Source organism: Lepisosteus oculatus, chromosome 23, assembly GCF_040954835.1.
Source record: "Lepisosteus oculatus isolate fLepOcu1 chromosome 23, fLepOcu1.hap2, whole genome shotgun sequence".
NCBI lineage: Eukaryota > Metazoa > Chordata > Actinopteri > Semionotiformes > Lepisosteidae > Lepisosteus > Lepisosteus oculatus.
In genome coordinates, this window is record NC_090718.1 from 1,621,966 (window position 1) to 1,643,758 (window position 21,793).

Genomic DNA, 21,793 nt, shown 5'->3' on the forward strand with positions numbered 1-21,793 from the left:
GTTCATGTACTGGAGTGTCCAGTCAGTGTGTCTGTATGAACCCCTCTCTCTCAGTGTTAATTTTAGCCACTCTTCCTTCACCTTGACTCCAGATCAAGAAAAAAGACGAGCAGTTCATGTTCCTCAAACCGAGTGTTGCTCTTCTGCTGTCAACTGTAGAGAAATGCTGGAGAAATGTTCATGATGAAACCGGGCTGTTACCTGAGGCGGCACTAACGATCCTGTACCACTAGAGGGCAGTGCTGACACAGTCTGGGCATTAAGGTTTGCACAGGTCCAGAGGTGATGATTACCCCTTTCTGTTTTAAATAGTCAAACTACCCGACTGACAGCCTGGACTGACTGGTCTGATTCTCTGCACTGACAGAGAGAGAGAGAGAGGAGGAGTGGTTTGCTCGTTTGTTATTGAGGAAGTGGTGCATTGGTCACTACTTTAGACCAGTGGAGGGGATTGAGACACAGAGAGCAGAGGAAGAGCAGGACACGCGCAGACGGAGAGAGACAGAGACACGCAGAGATGGACAAAGAGAAAGACAACGACACCGTCGAGCTGCAGACAGTGGGGAAGACAGTGGAGAACGAGTACAGCGTTCCTCACGCGGTGGTGAAGGCCGAGACCCCAGACCAGACCGAGCGCGCAGGTGAGCTCAGCTGAGCGGCGGGTCGGCCTGGGCGTGTGGCTCTGCTGTGTGCCCAGCGTAGCTCCTACTTCAGGCACAGGAGCAGAGTGTGACAGTGTGTGTGTTTTCCAGGACCCCCACAGGTCCCAGTGTACACTGGGCTAGAGAAATCCAGCGAGAACGTCTACAGCACTGTGGACACCCACCAGCTCAAACCCACTGCTACCAAAGGAGGTACAGCTGTGTGTGTGTGTGTGTGTGCGTGTGCGCGTGTGCGCGTGTGCGCGTGTGTGTGTGCGCGTGTGTGCTCTCAGTCTGTGAGTCTGCTGTAAGCGTGTGCTCTCAGTCTGTGTGCTGTATGCGTGTGTGTACCATCAGTCTGCATGTCTTTGTACTGTCTGTGTGTGCCATTGTGTTTGTTTCAGTGTGTCTGTGTCTGTGTGTTTGTGTCAGTGTGTCTGTGTGTCTGTGTGTTCGTGAGTTTGTCAGTGTGTTTGTGCCAGTGTGTTTGTGTCAGTGTGTCTGTGTGTTTGTGCCAGTGTGCCAGTGTTTGTGCCAGTGTGCCAGTGTGTTTGTTTCAGTGTGTCTGTGTCTGTGTGTTTGTGCCAGTGTGTCAGTGTGTTTGTTTCAGTGTGTCAGTTTGTCAGTGTGTCAGTGTGTCTGTGCCAGTGTGTCTGTGTGTGTGTGTGTGCGTGTGTGCGTGCGTGTGTGCTCTCAGTCTGTGAGTCTGCTGTAAGCGTGTGCTCTCAGTCTGTGTGCTGTATGCGTGTGTGTACCATCAGTCTGCGTGTCTGTGTACTGTCTGTGTGTGTCAATGTGTCTGCTGTGTGTCTGTGTGCCAGTGTGTCAGTGTGTTTGTTTCAGTGTGTCAGTTTGTCAGTGTCTGTGTGTTTGTGCCAGTGTGTTTGTTTCAGTGTGTCTGTGTCTGTGTGTTTGTGCCAGTGTGTCAGTGTGTTTGTTTCAGTGTGTCAGTTTGTCAGTGTGTTTGTGCCAGTGTGTCAGTGTGTTTGTTTCAGTGTGTCAGTTTGTCAGTGTGCAAGTGTGTTTGTGTCTGTGTGTTTGTCAGTGTGTTTGTGCCAGTGTGTCTGTGTGTGTCGTCTGCACTGTGTCCACATAGCTGCGGTCTGTCTGCGTGTGTGTTGTGTGTCTCTCTGACCTCAGTAAGTCTGTAATATTCTCCAGTGCCTGACTGCACTGCTGCCTCTCACTCCTGCTCTGTGGCCGTCCTCTCTGTTGCCTGGGTGACAGTACTGTAGTGCTGAGGGGAATCACTGCGGCTCAGGGGGTCCGAGACGCTCTGGAAGGAAGGAAATGCGTCTTGTGTGGCAACAGAACAAAAATGTGTTTCAGGCTTTTTGCAGAAAATGTGAAGGTATTCCCCCGCTGTTGATGGCCTTTGTGCACAGTTCGTTCACAGTGATTTGTATCTGCCGTGTGGGAGGGGTCTTGTCATGAATTATCTCTGGACATAGGCAGGCTGGGTCCTGGAAGCCTGACTCCTCTGTGCTCAGAGCGAGACACTTGATCTGATCGCAAGATCTGCGGCTGTATCTGTGAGAGAGGGGAGACGGGGGGTGCTAGAGACAACACAAGAGATGAGAGGCCGGCTGGCCCTTCCACCCTGCTGGGTAATTAGCAGCTAATCAATCTGTGGCTTCGCCAACATGCCTGAGTAACCTGTTCCACGCTCCCACTGCCCTTTGTGTGAAGAAGTGCCTGCTGTTCTTGGTTGTTAATGCACTTCCACGTTGTGGCCTTTCGGTTGTGTTTCACTGTTGATCCTGAAGAGATCTGCTGGGTTCCATTTGTCCGTGCCTTTGAGGAGTGTGAATGCTGGTTTCAGTTCCTCTTGTAGTTTTTACTGTTCAGCCTGTCAGTCTGGGACACTCCCTTCAGACTGAAGAGACTCAGTTCCTCCAGCCTTTTAGTGTGGGACACTCCCTTCAGACTGAAGAGACTCAGTTCCTCCAGCCTGTCGGTGTGGGACAGTCCCTTCAGACTGAAGAGACTCAGCTCCTCCAGCCTGTCGGTGTGGGACACTCCCTTCAGACTGAAGAGACTCAGCTCCTCCAGCCTGTCAGTGTGGGACACTCCCTTCAGACTGAAGAGACTCAGTTCCTCCAGCCTGTCAGTGTGGGACAGTGTAAAAACCCCCAGAGTGTATCTGGAGAGAGGGAACAGTGAGTCACAGGAGAAACAGAAAGACTAAGACCGAGAGAGGAAGGACAGAGACAGACAGATGGCCACTGTCTAAGTTGTGTTTCCTAGAAGATAAGTTGAAACACTTCTGTTCCATCATGTTCTTAAAAATAGAAGATGAGAAGTTGCGTTGCGCCATTCCTCCGTGACAGTCGTCCGCAGCCAGAGCGCTGGTCTGCTGATCGGCCCTTTTTCAAGGATGCAGCTCTGACGACTTCTCAGAAAACGCCTTGTAATGGAAACGGAGCTATTTTCAGACTGAAACGTGTTTGTGTGCGTCTCCGTGGAAGTGTATGTGTGTGAGGTATCAGTGCTGTACGTGTTTGTGTGAGTGGGTGTGAGGGATTGTAAGTGACCGTGTTTGTGTGTGTGTGTTAGTGTTGAGTGGATTAAGAAGATCTCTTGAAACCCAGTAGTCTTTCAGCTCTCGAGAAGCTCTCTCAGGAGATGCTCTTGAAGCGGAGAGCAGGTCTTGAGCCGAGTGTGACCTGTGGTCAGGATCACACCGCTGGGCGGTGGCGAACGCCACCTGCTGCCCTCCTGACCAGCGTGTGCAGCTGCTGCTGAGCCCATGTCTGGACGCTGCGGCCACTGACATTAGACAGCGATGAGGATTCACACACACACACACACACACACAGAAATGTTTCTGTGATCTGGAGGTGTGGATCATCGCCGCGTCTGCCGGCCAAGGCCGTGTTTTGGGGAGATGGGGCCGGGCGGCGAGCCCCACGGCGTCTCGTGGCGCAGCGGAACCAGAGCAGACAGAGGGGAGGGACAGCGTTTATCCGCCTGGCCTTGGCCGAGGAGCTGTGACGCGGGAGGCATGTTTCCCACAAGGCTAAGATCGATGGCATCCATCCAAATGTGCCAACGTGCCTGTAACACCGGGAATAGGAGACACACCTTTACACAAAGGGCGGCGGGGGCATGGAACGAGTTACCCCGCCATGTGGTTGCCGACACCCTGGCTTCTTTCCAGAAACGGCTAGTTGATCAATTAGCCACTAACGAGCGGACGATCTAGATGGTTTGGTGGCTCGTTGTTAATCTGCTGACGGATGACTGGACAGGCAGTGTGTGCCTGCAGGGGGGCAGCGATACTGGTGGACTTGGGGAGTACAGCCACAGGAACAGCGCTGTTCTGTCTTCGGGGGCCGAGATCTCTGAACGCGGGACAACAGCACTTATTGTGAGAAAAGCTCAGACCGAACCAGAGAGCGTTAAGCGTGAGGCTTTTCTGTAGAAGTGGAAAACTCACCACACAGAGAAGCTTTTTTTCCTCAGGGCGGAGAGGGAAAGAGTCCTTTAAGGAGAAACAGAGTCCCCGATGGTTCTGCGTGTAGCCCAGTCCAGACCAGGCACTGTAGATGGTCAGTCAGGTACAATTAAGAATGGTAGGAGACGAAGAGGAAAGCCGAAGGAAAGGGGTGTGGCTCTGTACTCAACTGGCGGGTCACGGGTTCGAATCCCAGGAGGTGTCCCCTTGCTTCAGGTCCTATTGCCCCTGCTGGACAAATGGGTATTAATGGATGAGGGCCTGGAAAGAGCAGCCCAAGATGCCCAGCTGTCTGCTGGCGGGGTCCCCAGCTGGCGATAGGGGCCCCAGACGAGGGGGGAGAGGGGTACCAGACTAGGCAGATATCTCCACAGCCTCCTGCCGGTCAGCCGCACGGTCCAGTACAGCCAGCGCACTGTTAAAGCAGAGTGTGAGCAGGCTGTGTTCAAGGGTCATTTACAGTACCTGCTGATGTACTAGTAATAAACACAGAAACACTACAGTGGACCTGTGTGTAACAGGAGAGAGAGGGGGAAAGGGAACTGGGTTACACTGGACACTGACTGACTGACTGGACACTACAGCACAGTGACCCTGACTGACTGACTGGACACTACAGCACAGAGACCCTGACTGACTGGACACTACAGCACAGAGACACTGACTGACTGACTGGACACTACAGCACAGGGACACTGACTGACTGACTGACTGACTGGACACTACAGCACAGTGACCCTGACTGACTGACTGGACACTACAGCACAGAGACCCTGACTGACTGACTGGACACTACAGCACAGAGACACTGACTGACTGACTGGACACTACAGCACAGGGACACTGACTGACTGACTGACTGGACACTACAGCACAGTGACCCTGACTGACTGACTGGACACTACAGTACAGAGACACTGACTGACTGGACACTACAGCACAGTGACCCTGACTGACTGACTGGACACTACAGCACAGTGACCCTGACTGACTGACTGGACACTACAGTACAGAGACACTGACTAACTGACTGGACACTACAGCACAGGGACACTGACTGACTGACTGGACACTACAGCACAGAGACACTGACTGACTGACTGGACACTACAGCACAGTGACTCTGACTGACTGGACACTACAGTACAGAGACACTGACTGACTGACTGGACACTACAGTACAGAGACACTGACTGACTGACTGGACACTACAGCACAGTGACCCTGACTGACTGACTGGACACTACAGCACAGAGACACTGACTGACTGGACACTACAGCACAGTGACCCTGACTGACTGACTGGACATTACAGCACAGAGACCCTGACTGACTGACTGGACACTACAGCACAGTGACACTGACTGACTGACTGGACACTACAGCACAGTGACACTGACTGACTGACTGGACACTACAGCACAGAGACACTGACTGACTGACTGACTGGACACTACAGCACAGGGACACTGACTGACTGAGAATCCCGGCTCATGAGTTCTAATGGACGAGACACCGCAGTAATTCCCCAGCAGGCCGAGTTAGTTAAATGCCGGCAGGACCGCTAATTGGCCGCGGCAGGAAATGCCCTCTGGAGTCAGACAGGCCTCCGATTGTTGCGGCCCGTTATGTAAAACTGCGGCAGCTGTTGCTCCGGCAACCGCGGAAGGAATGCAGGTCTCTCTCTCTCCCCCCGGCCATTTAAACCAGTCGGTAAACAGCGAGCAAAACCAGCTGCGTCCAGACCAGCGCCAGCCCCGAGCAAACCCTCTCACGACTATCCGCCTCCCCCACGATGTATATCAAAATCTGTCGGAACTATCTGAAAGGGGAAGACGCCGGGAAGCTGCCCGAAAAAGAGCCCAGCGAGCCGCAAGGTGAGTCGGCTGGTTTTATTAAAGCAGCGATCATGCCCCGTCGCGTGTTTTAACATCAGAAAAAAAATGATATCTATAAATACACTTCGTGGGGCTCGCGTTATAACAGTGCGGCAAGGTCCCCCGCTGTGGGAGACTGCGATTGTCCTCGTCGTCCCCGAGGTTCCCACCTGAACCCGTCACGAAGCGAAACCGAGCCCGGCTCTGCGGGTTGTTTCTCCGGGGGTGTCCGAGCGCCGCCGAGGCCTGGCCGCCGGCTTCGTGCTGTTGATCCCGGGGAGACAGGTCGGCGAGCGGCCAGCAGGGGGCGCCGTGGGCCAATTTTCCGACACCTGGGAACATGCTTTATTGTCGAGTAATTTAATCAACACGAAACGCTGTTAACTGGGCGATCTCAGGTCCTGGGTGATTGGATATTTTACCGCTGAAGGAAGCGCTTATGTTTTCAATGTGTGTTTAAACACGAGTCCGCCGAGTTGAGAGCGGGTGTAGATGCGTTTTAGGAAACGCCGACCGCCCGGTGTTGTTTCTGGTTCGGCCCTCGTATGAATGATCAGACTGTGTTTGTTTGGGGTCTCGTCTTGCTGGCTCGGAGCTCTCCGAAGGCACCGCTGCGTCCTCGGCTCCGAAACCTCGGTGTTGATCTCCGTGCTGCGACTCGTCTGGATCCGCTGCGCTTCCGTGGCGTTTGTCATCTGAAAGGAGGAGGAGGGGACCCCCGGCAGACCCCCTCCACCGCAGACCAGGGCAGGAGAGAGGCTGTTGAGAGACTCCATCGGCTCATTACGTTTCCTCTGTCCAGCTTATTAAAGCGCTTCAGGAAAGCACGGTGGGCCCGTTCTTGATGAGGTCTCTTTGCGGTCAAGGGTTTTAAAAACAAAGGAGCTGGTCGTTGTTTGTAGGACAAACGGAACGCCCCCTCCTACCTACTGTTATTGATGGTCAGACTGTAGATCTTGTCAGTGACTACAGGCACTTGGGCCTGCTCCAGATCAGAGACTCTTTTGTTCTTACGGAGACTAAGCTGCTTCAAGGGCGATAGACACTTTTCCACAAGTCGTTTATCGCCAAGTGTCTTAACACACGGCCTCGCGTGCTGGTTTGGTAACGTCAGTCCCAAAACTAGTCTAAATAATTCACAGATTCATTGGGGGCAAATCAGATCTCCCCAAATACCCTCTACGAGCAAACAGTCTGGGAGAGGGCTCTGTGTCCCCAGGTGTTGCAGTGATAAGAGACAGGACATCTCTCACCCCCTCTGGGGTGTCTCTTTCCCACTGGGGTAACTGCTCTCCCTGATCTTGCTGAACCACTGTTGCTCTGACCTCTTGGCTGGTCGGATGTTGTGATGTTGGGAGTGTGCTGGAAATCGCATTTCCCCCCGCAGGGCCGAGATGGCTTGAGTTGTGTGACCAGTGCAATGAAGGGGGAGTCTGGGGAGGCCCCACTGTAGGAGTTCAGAGGGGTGTTCTGCCAGGTAACCTTGGCTGACACACCCTTCACAGACAAGAGCTCTGAAGCGTTCGATGTGTCTGAGGGTGTTTCCCGAGTCTTGAGGTAGAGTGTGGGCCCTGGTGTGTGAGTGTGAGTCTGTCTCTGTGTGAGTGTATGTGTGTCCTGTGAGTGAGTGTGTGTTTGTGTCTTTTTGTGTCCTGTGAGTGAGTGTCTGTCTGTGTCCTGTGAGTGTCTGTCTGTGTCCTGTGAGTGTGTGTGTGTGTGTGTGTGTGTGTCCTGTGAGTGTGTGTGTGTGTGTGTGTGTCCTGTGAGTGTGTGTGTGTGTGTCTTTGTGTGCCCTGTGAGTGTGTGTGCGCGCCCCCTGTGATGGACTGATGTCCTGTCCGGGGTGTACCCTGCCTTGCACCTGTTGCTTGCTGGGATGGACTCTGGCTGAGCACTCCTGCAGCAACACGAGGAGAACATACAAACTCCACACAGACAGGGCCCCAGGAACTGAGCCCGGGGCTCCAGCACGCGGACCCCAGCGCCGCCCCCGTTCGTGACTTAACTGGGGCAGTGAAGAGGAGAAGAAGAGCAGTCGGGTCTGTCAGGCCCTGCTCAATGTCTGATACAAGCGCCTGCTGTATCCCTGGTCACCACACGGTGGCACTGATAGACAGAGCCCGCCAGGAGAGCGCCCCCTACTGGCCCTCACCGCCTCCTTCCGTCGGCAAGCCTGCTTTCTTGGCAGTTCTCCACTCCCGGTACTCACCCCGCCGGCAGGGAAGCAGACGTCAGCTCTCGCCGCTGCTGCAGAGCGCAGTGTCACGGGTTGATACCGAGGCCCGTCTCTCGCCGCGCCCACGGTCCGGCCGGGCGCGGTCCTGGGAGCAGTGCGTCCTCACGACCGCTAGAGGCCGCCCGCCGCTTCCTGCTCGGTATCCCCGAGCGCCTCGGACCGGCGGACCGGCGCTGCCGAGCTGTCCCCAGCAGCACGACCTTCTCGACAGCCGCCGCGCTGACACGTGTCGAAGTGGTGATTGTACACAAGTAGGCGGGCGGGCACGGCCGGAGCCCCTCTCGCCATCCCCTGGAGATCCGTCTCCCCCCTCCGAAATGCCCGATCTGTGCTTGTGAGGTGACTCGGGCAGCAGGGGCGCATGGAGCCGCCGTGCGCTCTCTTTTGGGGTCCCCAGCCATGCGCGCGCGCAGGTTCTGAAATCTGTGTGATCCTAATAAAACAAACACGGTCGTCAGTTGAAAAGTGCTAAATTGAGCTCATGCGAGAGGCCCGGCCTGGCTGTGTGCGTTATTACTGCCGCTCGGTCATCGATATCGGTGCTGTCGTGGTCTCGTACCTCCCTGCTCAGCCTCGCTGAATCGCTGTCCCCCGGTCTTTTGGATCTCTCTGCTTCTCTATTAGGACTCTATTATTAACACAAAAAAAAAGAATTTCAGGTTCACAATTTTCTATTTCGTGCGCACCTGTTTTTGTCACGGGTGGGGGTGTACACGGCGGGCGAGGCGGGTGTTGCCACTCCGGACACGACTCTGAGGCGAAACCAGACTCAAACCCCCGTTCCCTTTCTCTGCGAGCTTCTTCAAGGGCTTCTCAAACAACGTCCCCACGCAAAAAAATAACACGAGGCCTCGTTTTTTTTAACTTTAAGGTCGTATAGACCTGTTTACTTTTAAATGAGAACACCCCGGCATTATTGCGGAAAGAGAAGAAAAAGGGGACACTGCGCTGGGGCTTGTTCCGCCTCATGCGTCTGCGGTTCTGATCACCGAGAGCCCGTGTAACCTGCCCGTCTGCAGCTCGGGCTGCCTGTCGGAAACACGCGCCGGGAAAAACCCACGCGTCGCAGCTCTCTCCTTCCTTGGTAGACGCCTCAAAACGGGGGTGCTGAAACACATTTCGGGGTGCCAACTGTCTGTCCCCTGCGCCCCTGCACGAGAGCGGCCTGTGCCGTTGAGGGTCTGAGGCTCGCGGAGCGGGCGATCCGGGTTCTCGGGGGGGTGGGAGAGTCGCAAGGTGTTTGTGTTGATCAGCGGAAGGAGCTGGGCTCCGTACGCCAGTCATGCAGTGAGTACGCGCTCTTCAACACATCACTGCCAAGCGGGAAATTCCTAAAAGGATGAGTGTCGGTTTTCAAGCCTTGTCGCTGTGCCGGTGGATTCGCGCGACACGCCCTACCCCCCCTGTGCGGCGGAGCCCGCGTCTCTGTTCCCTGTCCCGGCTCTGAGACCGCGGTCGCCCCGCAGGAGCCGTTTCTCTCCCCGCACACGGCCCACGGTCTCTCTCTCTCTCCTCCAGCGCTCCTTCGCCGTGGAAAAGCCCCACTTGGCGACGCCGCGCCTCGTCCTGCCTCTGAGGCGCGCCTGGTTCCTCTCCCGTCCTCGCCTCCAGCTCCCCCGCTCCGTGCTGGATGAGACTGTTCCTCGCGTCCCACAGTCCTTGTTTTCCTAAAGACACCAGCAGCCAAAGCAAACAGCGCGTCTCTTTGCTCAGTCCGGTGGGTGCCCGCCCCGGCAGGCTGCCCTGAGAACTGGCACCGCTCCCGGGAGCTGCGCGGAATAAGAATGAAAAAAATAATAATTTCAAGCGTTATGCCACAGTATACACCAATCTCGCAATGAGGGCATAGAATCGGACCATGCGACGGGCGCAAGGCGGGGTACACCGGGGGCGGAACGTCAGTCCATCGCAGGGCGCACAGACACACACACTCACACACACACACACACACACAGACAGAGCCGATGAAAGACAAGTGGAGCAGATTAATTGATTAAAAAAAAAAAAAAAAACAACATGAAAACACCTTCGGGACGTTTCCTCAGAAAGGCGGGCGCTCCTGAAGTCTATCGGATGCTCCGGGTGGGGAAACGCCGCGCTCCGGCCTCACCTGTTGCGCTCGGCCAATAGGCAGCCGAGCTCGCGGATATCAAAGGCACCCGCGGGGGGCCGAGCCCAGGAACAATGAAACTTTCCCCGGACTTTAAACCACAGCGGACCGCCGGATTCCCCAAAGAGCAGGCAAGCGCCAGCAGCGAGCGGAGAGAGAGAGACAGAGAGCGAGATCGCGCATCCAAAGCCCCGCCGAGCTGTGACTGTCTGTACCCTAACCCGCCGGGCACCATGGCCGCGCAGATGGAGGTGCAGAAGGAGGACAAGACGCATCAGTACATCGAGCTGCAGTGCGCCGCGTCGTGCGCCTCTAGCGAGGGCATCTTTGTCAAGTACCGCGAAGGTAAGCGGAGCTCGCCAGAGGTCCGTCTCTCTGGAGAGAGAGGGAGAGAAAAGGCACCCTCCTGGCCGTCCCGCGCAATCAAGTCCTCGGGGGTCTGGAAGGGTCCCCAGCGTTTCTGACCCCCCGGCTCCTTAAAGAGAGCGCAGGGCAGGGCACCGCCTCCGCGTCCCGCTGAATTTCCTCTCCGACCTGACCTGGCTGCGCTTTCTCTTCGGCCGCCCCACCGATTCCTCTCTCCTCCGCCAGCCCCGCCGTGCCCCCGTCCCGCTGCCCCGCCGTGCCCAAGTCCCGTCTGCCCCGCTGCCCCGCCATGCCCAAGTCCCGTCTGCCCCGCTGCCCCGCCGTGCCCAAGTCCCGTCTGCCCCGCTGCCCCGCCGTGCCCAAGTCCCGTCTGTCCCGTCTGCCCCGCTGCCCCGCCGTGCCCAAGTCCCGTCTGCCCCGCCGTGCCCAAGTCCCGTCTGTCCCGTCTGCCCCGCTGCCCCGCCGTGCCCCCCTCCCGCTGTCCCGCTGTAGCCCCAGCTTCTCTCTCGTCCTCCGATCTTCTATGCGGGGTGGTGGGGGCTCCACTTATATAAGAGCGCACCGCAGTCTCATGGAGTGAAGGGATTTATTCATCACATTCGAATAATTGGTAATTGGTTAAGTTATCATTAGACGCACGGCCGTGTCATCCGCGCTTCGAATGAGGCGTGATCGTGCTCGTCCGCCCGAACCAACTCAAGAAGCCCCCTGCTGCTCTTGGATCGGACCGCGGAAGAGAGACTGGGGCTTAGAGAGTCTTTCCTCCGGGTGTGTTTAGTGCTTTACAAGCGGAGACGTACAGTACCGTTCGTCCTCGAGTTCGCAGTAGTCTATTTTATTATTATTATTATTATATGATATATATTTTATTATAGTAATTCGCTCGTCTGTGCGTGTAGGAAAAAAAGCAACACTGCACGGAAGAAGTGTTCCAAACGGTCTTTGGCCAGCTGAAGCTTGATAATTAGCTAATTGATCCCAGACTCTTCTTGAGAGAAGCCAGGGTATCGGCTTCAACAGCACAGCGGGTTAGCCTGTTCCACACTCCCACCACTCTCTGTGTAAAGAGTCGCCTGCCACCTGTTCTACGATTTGAACGCACTCCTACGCAGCAGCCTTTAACCTCCTCTGGCGAGGGCCAGTGCAATAAATAATAATTCATTGAAAACCGTTTCTTATCGGCGCAGAGTGTGAAAATCTCCTCTGCCTGTAAAAGTGAGCTTTAAGGAAGTGAGTTTCCTTCCAGTGAATTTGAAAGGTACTGTTTGCCCGAAACCTCGGTCAACATTTGGAAAGGGATCTGAGACAGCAGTGAATGATTAACATTTACTGTGGGCAGTCGACAAAAGACGACCTCGGTCACCGTTTGCGCTGTTGGCTCTTGCCTCACCTCGGCCTCGGTCCTTTCTCCTCCAGCCTCCCGCGTTAATCATTCCCCAGCTGCGCCCCGTTTTGGAGTCACCCCAAGACGGGACGCGAGCGCCATGAAACCTTTATGACCAGGGTGCTGAAGTCCACGTCGTTCCAGAGGTTGGAGTTTTCGATTCGTGTTTTGGAAAGGAAAAGCGAACACGCCGCTTTTCCCAGATATGACGGTTCTTCCCAATTTCTCCCCCCCTCGTTTTCTCGTTATGTCTGGTGGCCCCTTCTCCTGGGGGGTTCACTGAGTATTCAGGGGTGAGCGCCAGTCTCCTGGGGGGGGGTTACCGTTAAAACCTGGGTGCGACGCGGTGACATCTTCGCACGTCTTGACGTGACTCACAGTCCTGTCCTGATGACCCGCACTGCCGCGCGTCTCGGCACAATCGAACCCAGTTCGGGCTGCTCGCTCCCAGCTCTCCAGCCCGGTAGAACCAGCCTTGGTGTTTTGTTCTTGTGAGTGAAATGAAACCCCAGGCGCAGCCATCCGGCGGGAGCCGCCACTTCGCCCGCTCGATCGGGGCTTCGGGAGTCTCCCCAAGGCGGGCTGGGATGGAAACCGGGAGTCCGGCGCCACGGACTGGATTGGTGATCCGTTATGAATTGACCCCAGGATCTTAACTGGGTCTTGAGAGAAAGCAGCCTGTCTGGGCAGCTTGTTCCATCCTCCTACCACCCTTTGTGTAAAGGCGTGCCACTTTCGGTTTTCATTAACTTGCAAAAGACAACAGACGACAGTCGTCGCTCTCTATACTGTTACGTGAAACAGCTGCCCCAGACACATCTAGAAAAGGAATAGACGCGCTTTTGTATTTCTGCATGGGCGTACACTGACACTGTCTGCCACTGAGGAGCAGACCAGGGCTTAGGGCAGCACGGCCGGGCAGTGCTTGCCGGGAGCGCCTCGCAGCGCTGGGGCGCTGTCTGCGTGGAGTCTGCATGTTCCCCTCGTGTTCGCGTGTGGCTGTCGTCTAGGAGCACTCCGGTTACACACCGTTCAAAGTCGTGCTTGGTAGGTTAAGTCTCCGCTGGGAAGACTCGCCCTGGTGTGAGTGTGTGTGTGTGTGTCTCTAACCGACCTTAGGTGCACCTGCAGTCCAAGCGATACCGGGAAGTCGCCTATTTTCGGTGCGAGTTCCGGGTGTATCCGATCCTGTCCCGTAAGCGCGGGGATCGGGTTCACTGGGAAAGCTAGTGCAGTTGTCGGTTTCTGTATCGCCTCGCCACTGAATAGGCGATTGTTTAAGATCTCGGCGTTGCCCGGCGCGGGGAATAAGGCCCCGGCAACCTGATGCCGCGACACGCCCACTCGTGAAAGCCGGCCTTTGTTCAAATGGAACGAGCGGAACGAGGAAACTCGCCGCGGCCCCCGCGCGCGTGATCCCCGAGGAACAGGAACACGCCGCTCGGGTAACCGGATTTTTTGCCGTTGTTGTCATTATTACTATTCAGACGGTTTGTTTTGTTACCACCCCAAGTTATGGCCTTGCCACCCCAGCGGCCCGGGGTCCCATGTTGTCCCACATCTACCGCCAGACGCCCGTGTCGGTGTTCTTTCTAAGGCGCGGTTGCAGTCTGCGTGGAGAAGGTCGCTGTCGGCCGCGGGAGAGAAACTGAGAGGCCTTTACACGCGTGTTTCACGGCTGGTTGTGCAAGAGCTCATCGGAACGGCGGTGTCAGGACAAGCCAAAGTGCAGCACCTGTCCCCTTCGATCTCTGCGGCGGTGGTTTGTGTCAAGCAAACATTTCAGCAACACGAACGGATGAGCAGGAACTGTCGAATTATGGGCTTTCGGGACTTTATTGAAGCAGTTCTCGACACGGGCCGGAAAGCGCTAAGACTGCAGCGTCTTCCGGGCTCGCCCACGGTGTCAGACTGGGGTCCGACGTGTCCCTGCGGCGGAAGAGAACAGCAGCACAAATAATACCGCGGGTGTCCCTGTCCCCTGTGTCCCCCTGGCGGGCGAGGGGGGCAGACTTGTATCACACTTGTTTGTCTGTGGAACAAGCCCCCCCGTGCCCGTGCTCACCCTCTCTCTGCCCCCCCAGAGCTGGAGAAGAAGGTGACGCTGTTCCGGAGAGTCTCCCTGGGGCTGGGCGTGCTCTGCCTGCTGCTGCTCATCGCCGTGGCCGGGCTGTGTGTGAAGGGTGAGTGCGGACCCGATCGCCTGCATTGATACGCTCAGCACTGGGCACAGTACAGAGCTGATCGCCTGCATTGATACGCTCAGCACTGGGTATACAGAACTGATCGTCTGTATTGATACACACAGGGCTGGGTACAGTACAGAACTGATCGTCTGTATTGGTAGTTGCAGGGTTGTCCTCATTCCTCTTCTTCTCTATTAGCTCTGCACCCAGAGCCCTGTGCCTCCCCCGAGGCTCAGACTGACATCACCTTGATGACTCAGCGCTCGAGCAACAAGAAATCTGAAATCGACCAGCCAGGCGATGGATCAGTTATGGATTGCCAAGGTAATACACTGACACCCTCTGGACACTGGCCAGCTGATACTCACACCCTCTGGACACTGGCCAGCTGATACACTGACACCCTCTGGACACTGGCCAGCTGATACACTGGCTCACTGATACACTGACACCCTCTGGACACTGGCTCACTGATACACTGACACCCTCTGGACACTGGCTCACTGATACACTGACACCCTCTGGACACTGGCCACCTGATACACTGACACCCTCTGGACACTGGCCAGCTGATACTCACACCCTCTGGACACTGGCCAGCTGATACTCACACCCTCTGGACACTGGCCCACTGATACACCCACACCCTCTGGACACTGGCCCACTGATACACCCACACCCTCTGGACACTGGCTCACTGATACACCCACACCCTCTGGACACTGGCCAGCTGATACACTGACACCCTCTGGACACTGGCCATCTCTCGGCCCTCCCAGCCGGTCTGGTAGGTGGGCTGTCCAGGCTGTCCGGGCTCCAACGGCGCGCTGACCTGTCGCTGCAGGGGGCCTGTGCCATCTGTGCAGGAAGGGCTGGCTGTTCTTCGACGGCTCCTGCTACTTCTTCTCCAGGGACCGGCTGACCTGGCAGGAGAGCGTGGAGGACTGCAGCCGCCAGAAGGCCGAGCTGCTCGTCATCGCCAGCGAGAAGGTGCAGGTGAGTGGACACGGGGGTCAGCTCGCTGCGCGTGCGTGGGACACAGGACACGTTACACGGGACACGGGACACGGGGGTGAGCTCGCTGCGCGTGTGTGGGACACAGGACACGTTACACGCACATGGGACACAGGACACGCACACGGGACACAGGACACGGGGGTCAGCTCGCTGCGCGTGCGTGGGACACAGGACACGTTACACGGGACACGGGACACGGGGGTGAGCTCGCTGCGCGTGCGTGGGACACAGGACACGCACACGGGACACAGGACACGGGGGTCAGCTCGCTGCGCGTGCGTGGGACACAGGACACGCACACGGGACACAGGACACGGGGGTCAGCTCGCTGCGCGTGCGTGGGACACAGGACACGCACACGGGACATGGGGGGTCAGCTTGCTGCGAGTGCGCGGGACACGCACAACAGGACACAGGACGCGCATAACAGGACACACACAGGGGACACAGGACACACGACAAGCATAAGAGGACACGTGCACAGGACATGCACACGGGACACACACAACAGGACATGGGGACAAGACGCACTCAGGACACAGGACACATGGACAGGACACACACATGGGATGCCGGACACATGGACAGGACACACACATGGGACGCAGGACACGCATGAGAGCACAACAGGACAGGCATGCAGGACAGGACACACGCAGGGGACACACACATAGGACACGCCCAGAAACACAGGAGGTCCTGTTATCTCATGCTTTTCACCCGGTCTCTCCTCTGTCTCCTCCTCTCCGTGAGTGCAGGACTTTGTGACAAAGAAGGGGACTCTGTTCTATTGGATCGGACTGCAACGCGACAGCTCAGGGACCTGGGCCTGGATCAACGGAGACAAACTGACAGTGGGGTAGGACACTCCCGCCTCACACCAGGGTCAACGTGACAGTGCAGCCAGATTCCATCTCCATCATTAAACTCCATCATGAATGGACAGAAGATGGACAATGGCAGTTTAGTGGTCTTCAGTCGGTGTGTTTCAGACAACATATAGTTGGACAGTGGACAGTGGATGTGAGGTTCTGTACAGCTGGTGAGTTAGAGAGGGATTGCTCTTCAGCTCCTGGGCTGAGCCATTGTGGACATCTTCTGTGCGGTCAGTCCACCAGATGAAAGGGTTATTGTTCAGTTCCTTGGACAGAAGCGGAAGGATTTGTGTCCACCGGACCTGGGTGAAGGGCAACAGATTTTCCTTCCATCCACTTTCTAAGCTTCATCATCCACTTCAGGGCTGCAGGGGCGAGCCACAACCTCTCCCAGCAAGCTGGACTTGATCAGTGTTTCTTGGTGTGCGTGGCATACTGGCAGAGCTGGGGCCCTGGGTTCAATGCCAGACCTGCGGTTCTGTCTGTGTGGAGTTTGTATGGTCTCCCCCTGTTTGCGTGTCTTTCAGAGGCTCCAGTTTCTTCCCACAGTCTGTCCAAGTAGGGAAATGTATTTCTGGGAAGATCAAGCCCTGGGTGTCTGTCTGTGTGTCTGCCCTGTCCAGGGTGTCCCTGTGTTTTGCATCCACTGCTGGCTTGGATAGGCTCTGGCTTTCCTGTGACCTCGTATTGGATAACGAGTTCAAGATGGATGGATTCTTGGGATCACTAGTAACTTAATGATAAAGGAGTGCCTACTTTTTACTGGCCCTCAGTGTAGTGGACTGTTCAGCACCACGGAGTCTGTGGATGGACATAATGGACAATGATAATGATACAGTAATAGTAACTGTTCAGCACCATGGACAGAGGCAGTGCGTGGACGTCTTTGACAGGGATAAATATGCAGTAATAGTTACTTTTCAGCACCATGGACAGAGGCGTTGGCTGGAGATCGTCACCATGTTGTCCAGCAGCTATAAACGCATAGTGTCTGGACCTCGGTTTTACGTCTCATCCGAAGGGCAGTGCCCTTTTTACAGTTTTGTGTCCCGTCAATATACTGGGGCATTAGGATCCACACAGACTGCAGGGTGAGAGCGCCCCCTACTGGTCCTACTCACACCTCTTCCAGCAGCAACCTCGGCTTTCCCAGGAGTCTCCCCTCCAGGGACTGGCCAGGCTCCCACCTGCTGAGCTTCAGAGCTGCAGTGGGCTGCCAGCAGTGAGCTGCAGGGGGATCTAGCTGCTGGTGAAGGCAAATTGGGAGGATCTGCAAACACTGCAGAGGCAGCAAACGACACTGGAAAGGGTTTAGAGCTGCGCAAACACCAAGCAGATGAGGACAAAAGCAGACAAGGGCAGGGTGTTGCATTCGGGTAGTAAAATAATAAAATAATAAATCCGAATTGGGGAAATGGTTTTGAAGAAGCCGCTTAAGAGCAGGACTGAAGTGTTTATATGGTAGTTAACAGCCTCTAGATTGTCTTGACAAAGTGGGGAAACCATAAAGAAAGGTAAACAAACAGCGAAGCTATAGATCAGGATATGTGCTGGATATCCTAATCGCACCCCACAGACTGATTTGTGTAATAAACCAAAGGTTGTTAAAGACAACCACAAATGCATTCACTTACACTGAAGTGCAAAACATCTGCTCTCCTCCCCACTGAGAGCTGGTGTGTGGGGAGAGGACTGGTGCCTCATCCAGGTGGGGCTGCACACTGGTGGGGGTGGAGGGGATGCCCATGACCTGTAAAGAGCTCTGAGTGGGGTGTCCAGAAAAGCGCTATATACTGTAAGTGTAAGGATTGTTATTATTCAGTTCTCACTGTGGGACACGTTCGGCGCTCTGACAAAACGCATCTCCCATTTCACACATTTTCTCAACTGTGGAGCGAATGGTTTTCCTGCAGGGAAACTCTTTGTATGTGTAAGCTCTCGGCAAAGCAGAACTCCAGGGTTTCACTGGTGTTGAAGCATCCAAATGAGCTATGGGTCCAGTTTCCGTGGGCTCCCCTGTAAAAGACTGAAGCGATCAACACTTAGATCAACACATGCAGGAGAGCAGAGGTTTTCAGTGTTGAGAAATAATCCCTGGAATATTTAAACTCAGCTATGCAGCTCTCTGTCATTCATCAGTCTGCCTCAAGCTCAGCCCAGCTCTGTGTTGCTGTGTGCATCAAGACATCAAGAACAGGACTGTCTCCTCCATCACATGCATCTCTACTGTATATAAGAGCTGGGAAACCCCAGCAGTGTGTTGGTCCTGCAGGACAGTCCCAGTGCTGTTACTGTGTGAATTGAGCTCAATCCAGACTGAATCTGCACAGGACTGTCTTCTATATCCCAGGTGTCTGTACTGTATAGAATGAATCTGCACAGGATTCCTCTGCCTCCTCTTCCTCTGTTGAAGAGTTTCCCACAACAAGGCGAGGACTGCAGTCAGTCCGAAGAGCGCCTCTGCTCAGTCATGTTGGTATGAATGGGTCGGCCTGTTTAAGGCTGGTGTGCCCTCTCTCATGCTGTGCTCTCTCTCTCTCTCTCTCTCTCTCTCTCTCTCTCTCTCTCTCTCTCTCTCTCTCTCTGGGCGCCTGCAGGTACTGGGTCACCCCAGAGACCCCCGGTGCTTCCAGAGAGAGCTGCGTGGCCCTGAAGGGCCGGGATGACAACAGGCACAACTGGAACACCGCCAACTGCGAGTTCAACGCCTTCCGGGTGTGTCGGCACACCCCCCGCCTGCCCAGCAACTAGGGGAGGGCGCGCGGGCGCGAGGGCAGGCTGGCAAACTGCTCCTCTGACTCTCTCCAGCTCCTGTCTATGTGTGTCCAAGCGTCTGTCCCTCAGGTGGGAAGCACCTGCACTCTGCCCGATGTGCCCCTTTCTCGCCCTCTGTCCGCCTGTCCAGTGTTGTGTCCCTGGTGGAGCTCCTTGGCTTGTCCTGCTGTCTGACTGCTTTGTTTTCCCTGTGATCCTGTGGTGGACAGTGTCCTGCCCCGTCTCTACGTGTCTAAATGGCTGTGTAGTCAATGTCTGTCTGGTCATGTGGCATCTGCTGTTCTGTGTTAGCAGTTCTGACTGGCTGCCTCTGTTTCAGACTGTCCTCGGCCAACTAGACAACTGACCTGTCTGTACACATTTGACCGAGCAGAGCTGGGGAACGTTTCCTCAACCATCCTGTACTCATAGGTGGAGGTACAGATGAACAAGAGGCGAATGAGGACAGAGCAGGTGTGGGCGTGGTCACCGTCTCCCCTGGGCTCATTTTGAGGGTGTAGAGGGGATCCAGCTTATTGAAGAATCCCCAATCCAGAACTCGGGGGTATATAAAGAATGTGAGTTTCTATTTCTGAAAATGATTTTGCCAGTACAAATTCCCACAGCTGAAGGACAGCAGATCATGCCCCTCCTTGTGAGTGACGTTACTCCTGAAGGACAGCAGATCGTGCCCCTCCTTGTGAGTGACGTTACTCCTGAAGGACAGCAGATCGTGCCCCTCCTTGTGAGTGACGTTACTCCTGAAGGACAGCAGATCGTGCCCCTCCTTGTGAGTGACGTTACTCCTGAAGGACAGCAGATCGTGCCCCTCCTTGTGAGTGACGTTACTCTGAAGGACAGCAGATCGTGCCCCTCCTTGTGAGTGACGTTACTCCTGAAGGACAGCAGATCGTGCCCCTCCTTGTGAGTGACGTTACTCTGAAGGACAGCAGATCGTGCCCCTCCTTGTGAGTGACGTTACTCCTGAAGGACAGCAGATCGTGCCCCTCCTTGTGAGTGACGTTACTCCTGAAGGACAGCAGATTGTGCCCCTCCTTGTGAGTGACGTTACTCCTGAAGGACAGCAGATCGTGCCCCTCCTTGTGAGTGACGTTACTCCTGAAGGACAGCAGATCGTGCCCCTCCTTGTGAGTGACGTTACTCCTGAAGGACAGCAGATCGTGCCCCTCCTTGTGAGTGACGTTACTCTGAAGGACAGCAGATCGTGCCCCTCCTTGTGAGTGACGTTACTCCTGAAGGACAGCAGATCGTGCCCCTCCTTGTGAGTGACGTTACTCTGAAGGACAGCAGATCGTGCCCCTCCTTGTGAGTGACGTTACTCCTGAAGGACAGCAGATCGTGCCCCTCCTTGTGAGTGACGTTACTCCTGAAGGACAGCAGATCATACCCCTCCTTGTGAGTGACGTTACTCTGAAGGACAGCAGATCTTGCCCCTCCTTCTGAGTGATGTTACTCTGAAGGACAGCAGATTGAGGTGCTCCTAGTAGTTACCTGGAAGGATTGTAGAACAGAAGAGTCTGGATAATGAGTGGAAGCCTATCTGAACTGGGGAAGGGGAGAAAGATGAGAGTCCTCAGCTGGGTGAACTGTGGTCAGTCTTTCTCCTTGTGTGTTCCTTGTCAATCTCCTTGTCTCCCCTGTGTCTGCTTCTGTTCTGTGCTTTGGTCTCTTCATCTGCTTTTCTCTCTCTTTCTACATTTGTCAGTCTGGCTTTGCATCTCTGTTCTGGTGGCGTGGTGTTAGAAGGTGCAAGCAGAGACTACATCTCCCATGAGCCTGTGTCCTCGCCATCCTATGGCCAGTTGGGATTCACCTTGTCCCCAAGCACCTTAGGAGCTGTGGTATCTCGATGGAGGAATCACAGACTTCATTTCCCATGGGGCCTTGCACTCCCAGCTCCATAGAAGCCGATGAGTGAGGAATACTAATGCATTTTGGAAGTTGTAGTTTTTGTTTTGCATTAAAGTGCCTTGAAAGCAAGAAGAGAACTTACCGCCTACAGTAATGAAATCCTAATGAATACAGTTTCACTCTATACTGCTCAAATCTCAGCACTTATCAACAATGATCAAATCTCAGCACTTACACAGTAATACAAACAATAGATCTTTGTCTGCTCACTGCCATTACAAAACAGATTTTTTAAGAAAATGCTTAATGGGTTATGATCTTAACATTTTGTGATTTGATAATAGGTGTTTACACTTTTACTAAACTTCAGTGTAAGAAAATTGAAGGACTTAATTTCCCATGGGGCCTTTCACAGGTTTGCCTTGAAGGATGAAGTGCACTATGGGTATTGTTGTTTTTTATTGAAAGAGAATGATCATTGAATATGAAACAAGAGGCATTGAATTTTTATAGTGTTTCTGCGAAAATTTAACCACTATGTCAGAGTGACTGTTTTTTTTCAAATTAGCATCTTTGCTATGTTTGTCATAATAAATGACCGTCTTCATTAAATTGACCTTTGCGTCATGTGCACTGTGGGAAATATAGTCTGCACGTCTCTGCACTTATCTCCCAGACCTGATCTAAAAAGGGAAATGAGATTTGCGCTGTTGCATATCCCATGAGGCCTTGCTTTGTAGTCCTTAAAGGTCCACTTCTAGACACACCATGGGAGTTGTAGTTTTAAGCCTGTGACGATTGCAGAGGCAAGCCATGAGCAAAAAGGGAAACCGTTCATATTCTAAGGATGTTATCGCAGCATATTAACCGAACTAATAAAAACACACTTTGCAGATTCACAGTGGCATAATCAGTTTAGAGCGTTTTCTTTCAAATGAGTATCTTATCGGGGTGATTTACTCTTTATTATGTATTGACATTTACAGATCAATAAATTCATCAGTAAAAGGCAGCCGTG

The 21,793-nt window shown here is 54.5% G+C and overlaps 1 protein-coding gene and 1 long non-coding RNA gene across 5 annotated transcripts; one reads left to right on the forward strand and one right to left on the reverse strand.

Annotated features, from left to right (window-relative positions):
• Nucleotides 1–449: 449 nt before the first annotated feature.
• LOC138224612 (CD209 antigen-like protein E) lies at nt 450–21,787 on the forward strand. 3 transcript variants are annotated; one of them, XM_069182558.1, is made up of 7 exons: nt 450–641; nt 753–854; nt 14,156–14,254; nt 14,456–14,581; nt 15,102–15,253; nt 16,033–16,133; nt 18,747–21,787. In XM_069182558.1, exons 1-7 carry the CDS (start codon nt 518–520, stop codon nt 18,898–18,900), a joined length of 858 nt encoding a protein of 285 aa, XP_069038659.1. In that variant the 5' UTR covers nt 450–517; the 3' UTR covers nt 18,901–21,787. The 3 variants fall into 3 exon arrangements, with proteins under 3 accessions (XP_069038659.1, XP_069038660.1, XP_069038658.1); XM_069182559.1 differs by lacking the exons at nt 450–641; nt 753–854 and adding an exon at nt 5,776–5,975; XM_069182557.1 differs by lacking the exons at nt 450–641; nt 753–854 and adding an exon at nt 10,381–10,666.
• LOC138224613 (uncharacterized) lies at nt 5,976–14,055 on the reverse strand. 2 transcript variants are annotated; one of them, XR_011183084.1, is made up of 2 exons: nt 12,078–14,055; nt 5,976–8,644 (listed from the first exon to the last, which is right to left on the reverse strand). It is a non-coding gene; the product is annotated as an uncharacterized lncRNA (long non-coding RNA). The 2 variants fall into 2 exon arrangements; XR_011183083.1 differs by lacking the exon at nt 12,078–14,055 and adding an exon at nt 8,771–10,294.
• Nucleotides 21,788–21,793: the final 6 nt, after the last annotated feature.

What these genes read in the sequence shown, in the direction of transcription:
- LOC138224612 (XM_069182557.1), top strand. Translation starts at nt 10,396, where the DNA reads ATGAAACTTTCCCCGGACTTTAAACCACAGCGGACCGCCGGATTCCCC. An exon ending in GGCCGGGCTGTGTGTGAAGG is followed by an intron (nt 14,255 to 14,455) that starts GTGAGTGCGGAC and finishes CTTCTCTATTAG; the next exon opens with CTCTGCACCCAGAGCCCTGT. An exon ending in TCGCCAGCGAGAAGGTGCAG is followed by an intron (nt 15,254 to 16,032) that starts GTGAGTGGACAC and finishes CCGTGAGTGCAG; the next exon opens with GACTTTGTGACAAAGAAGGG.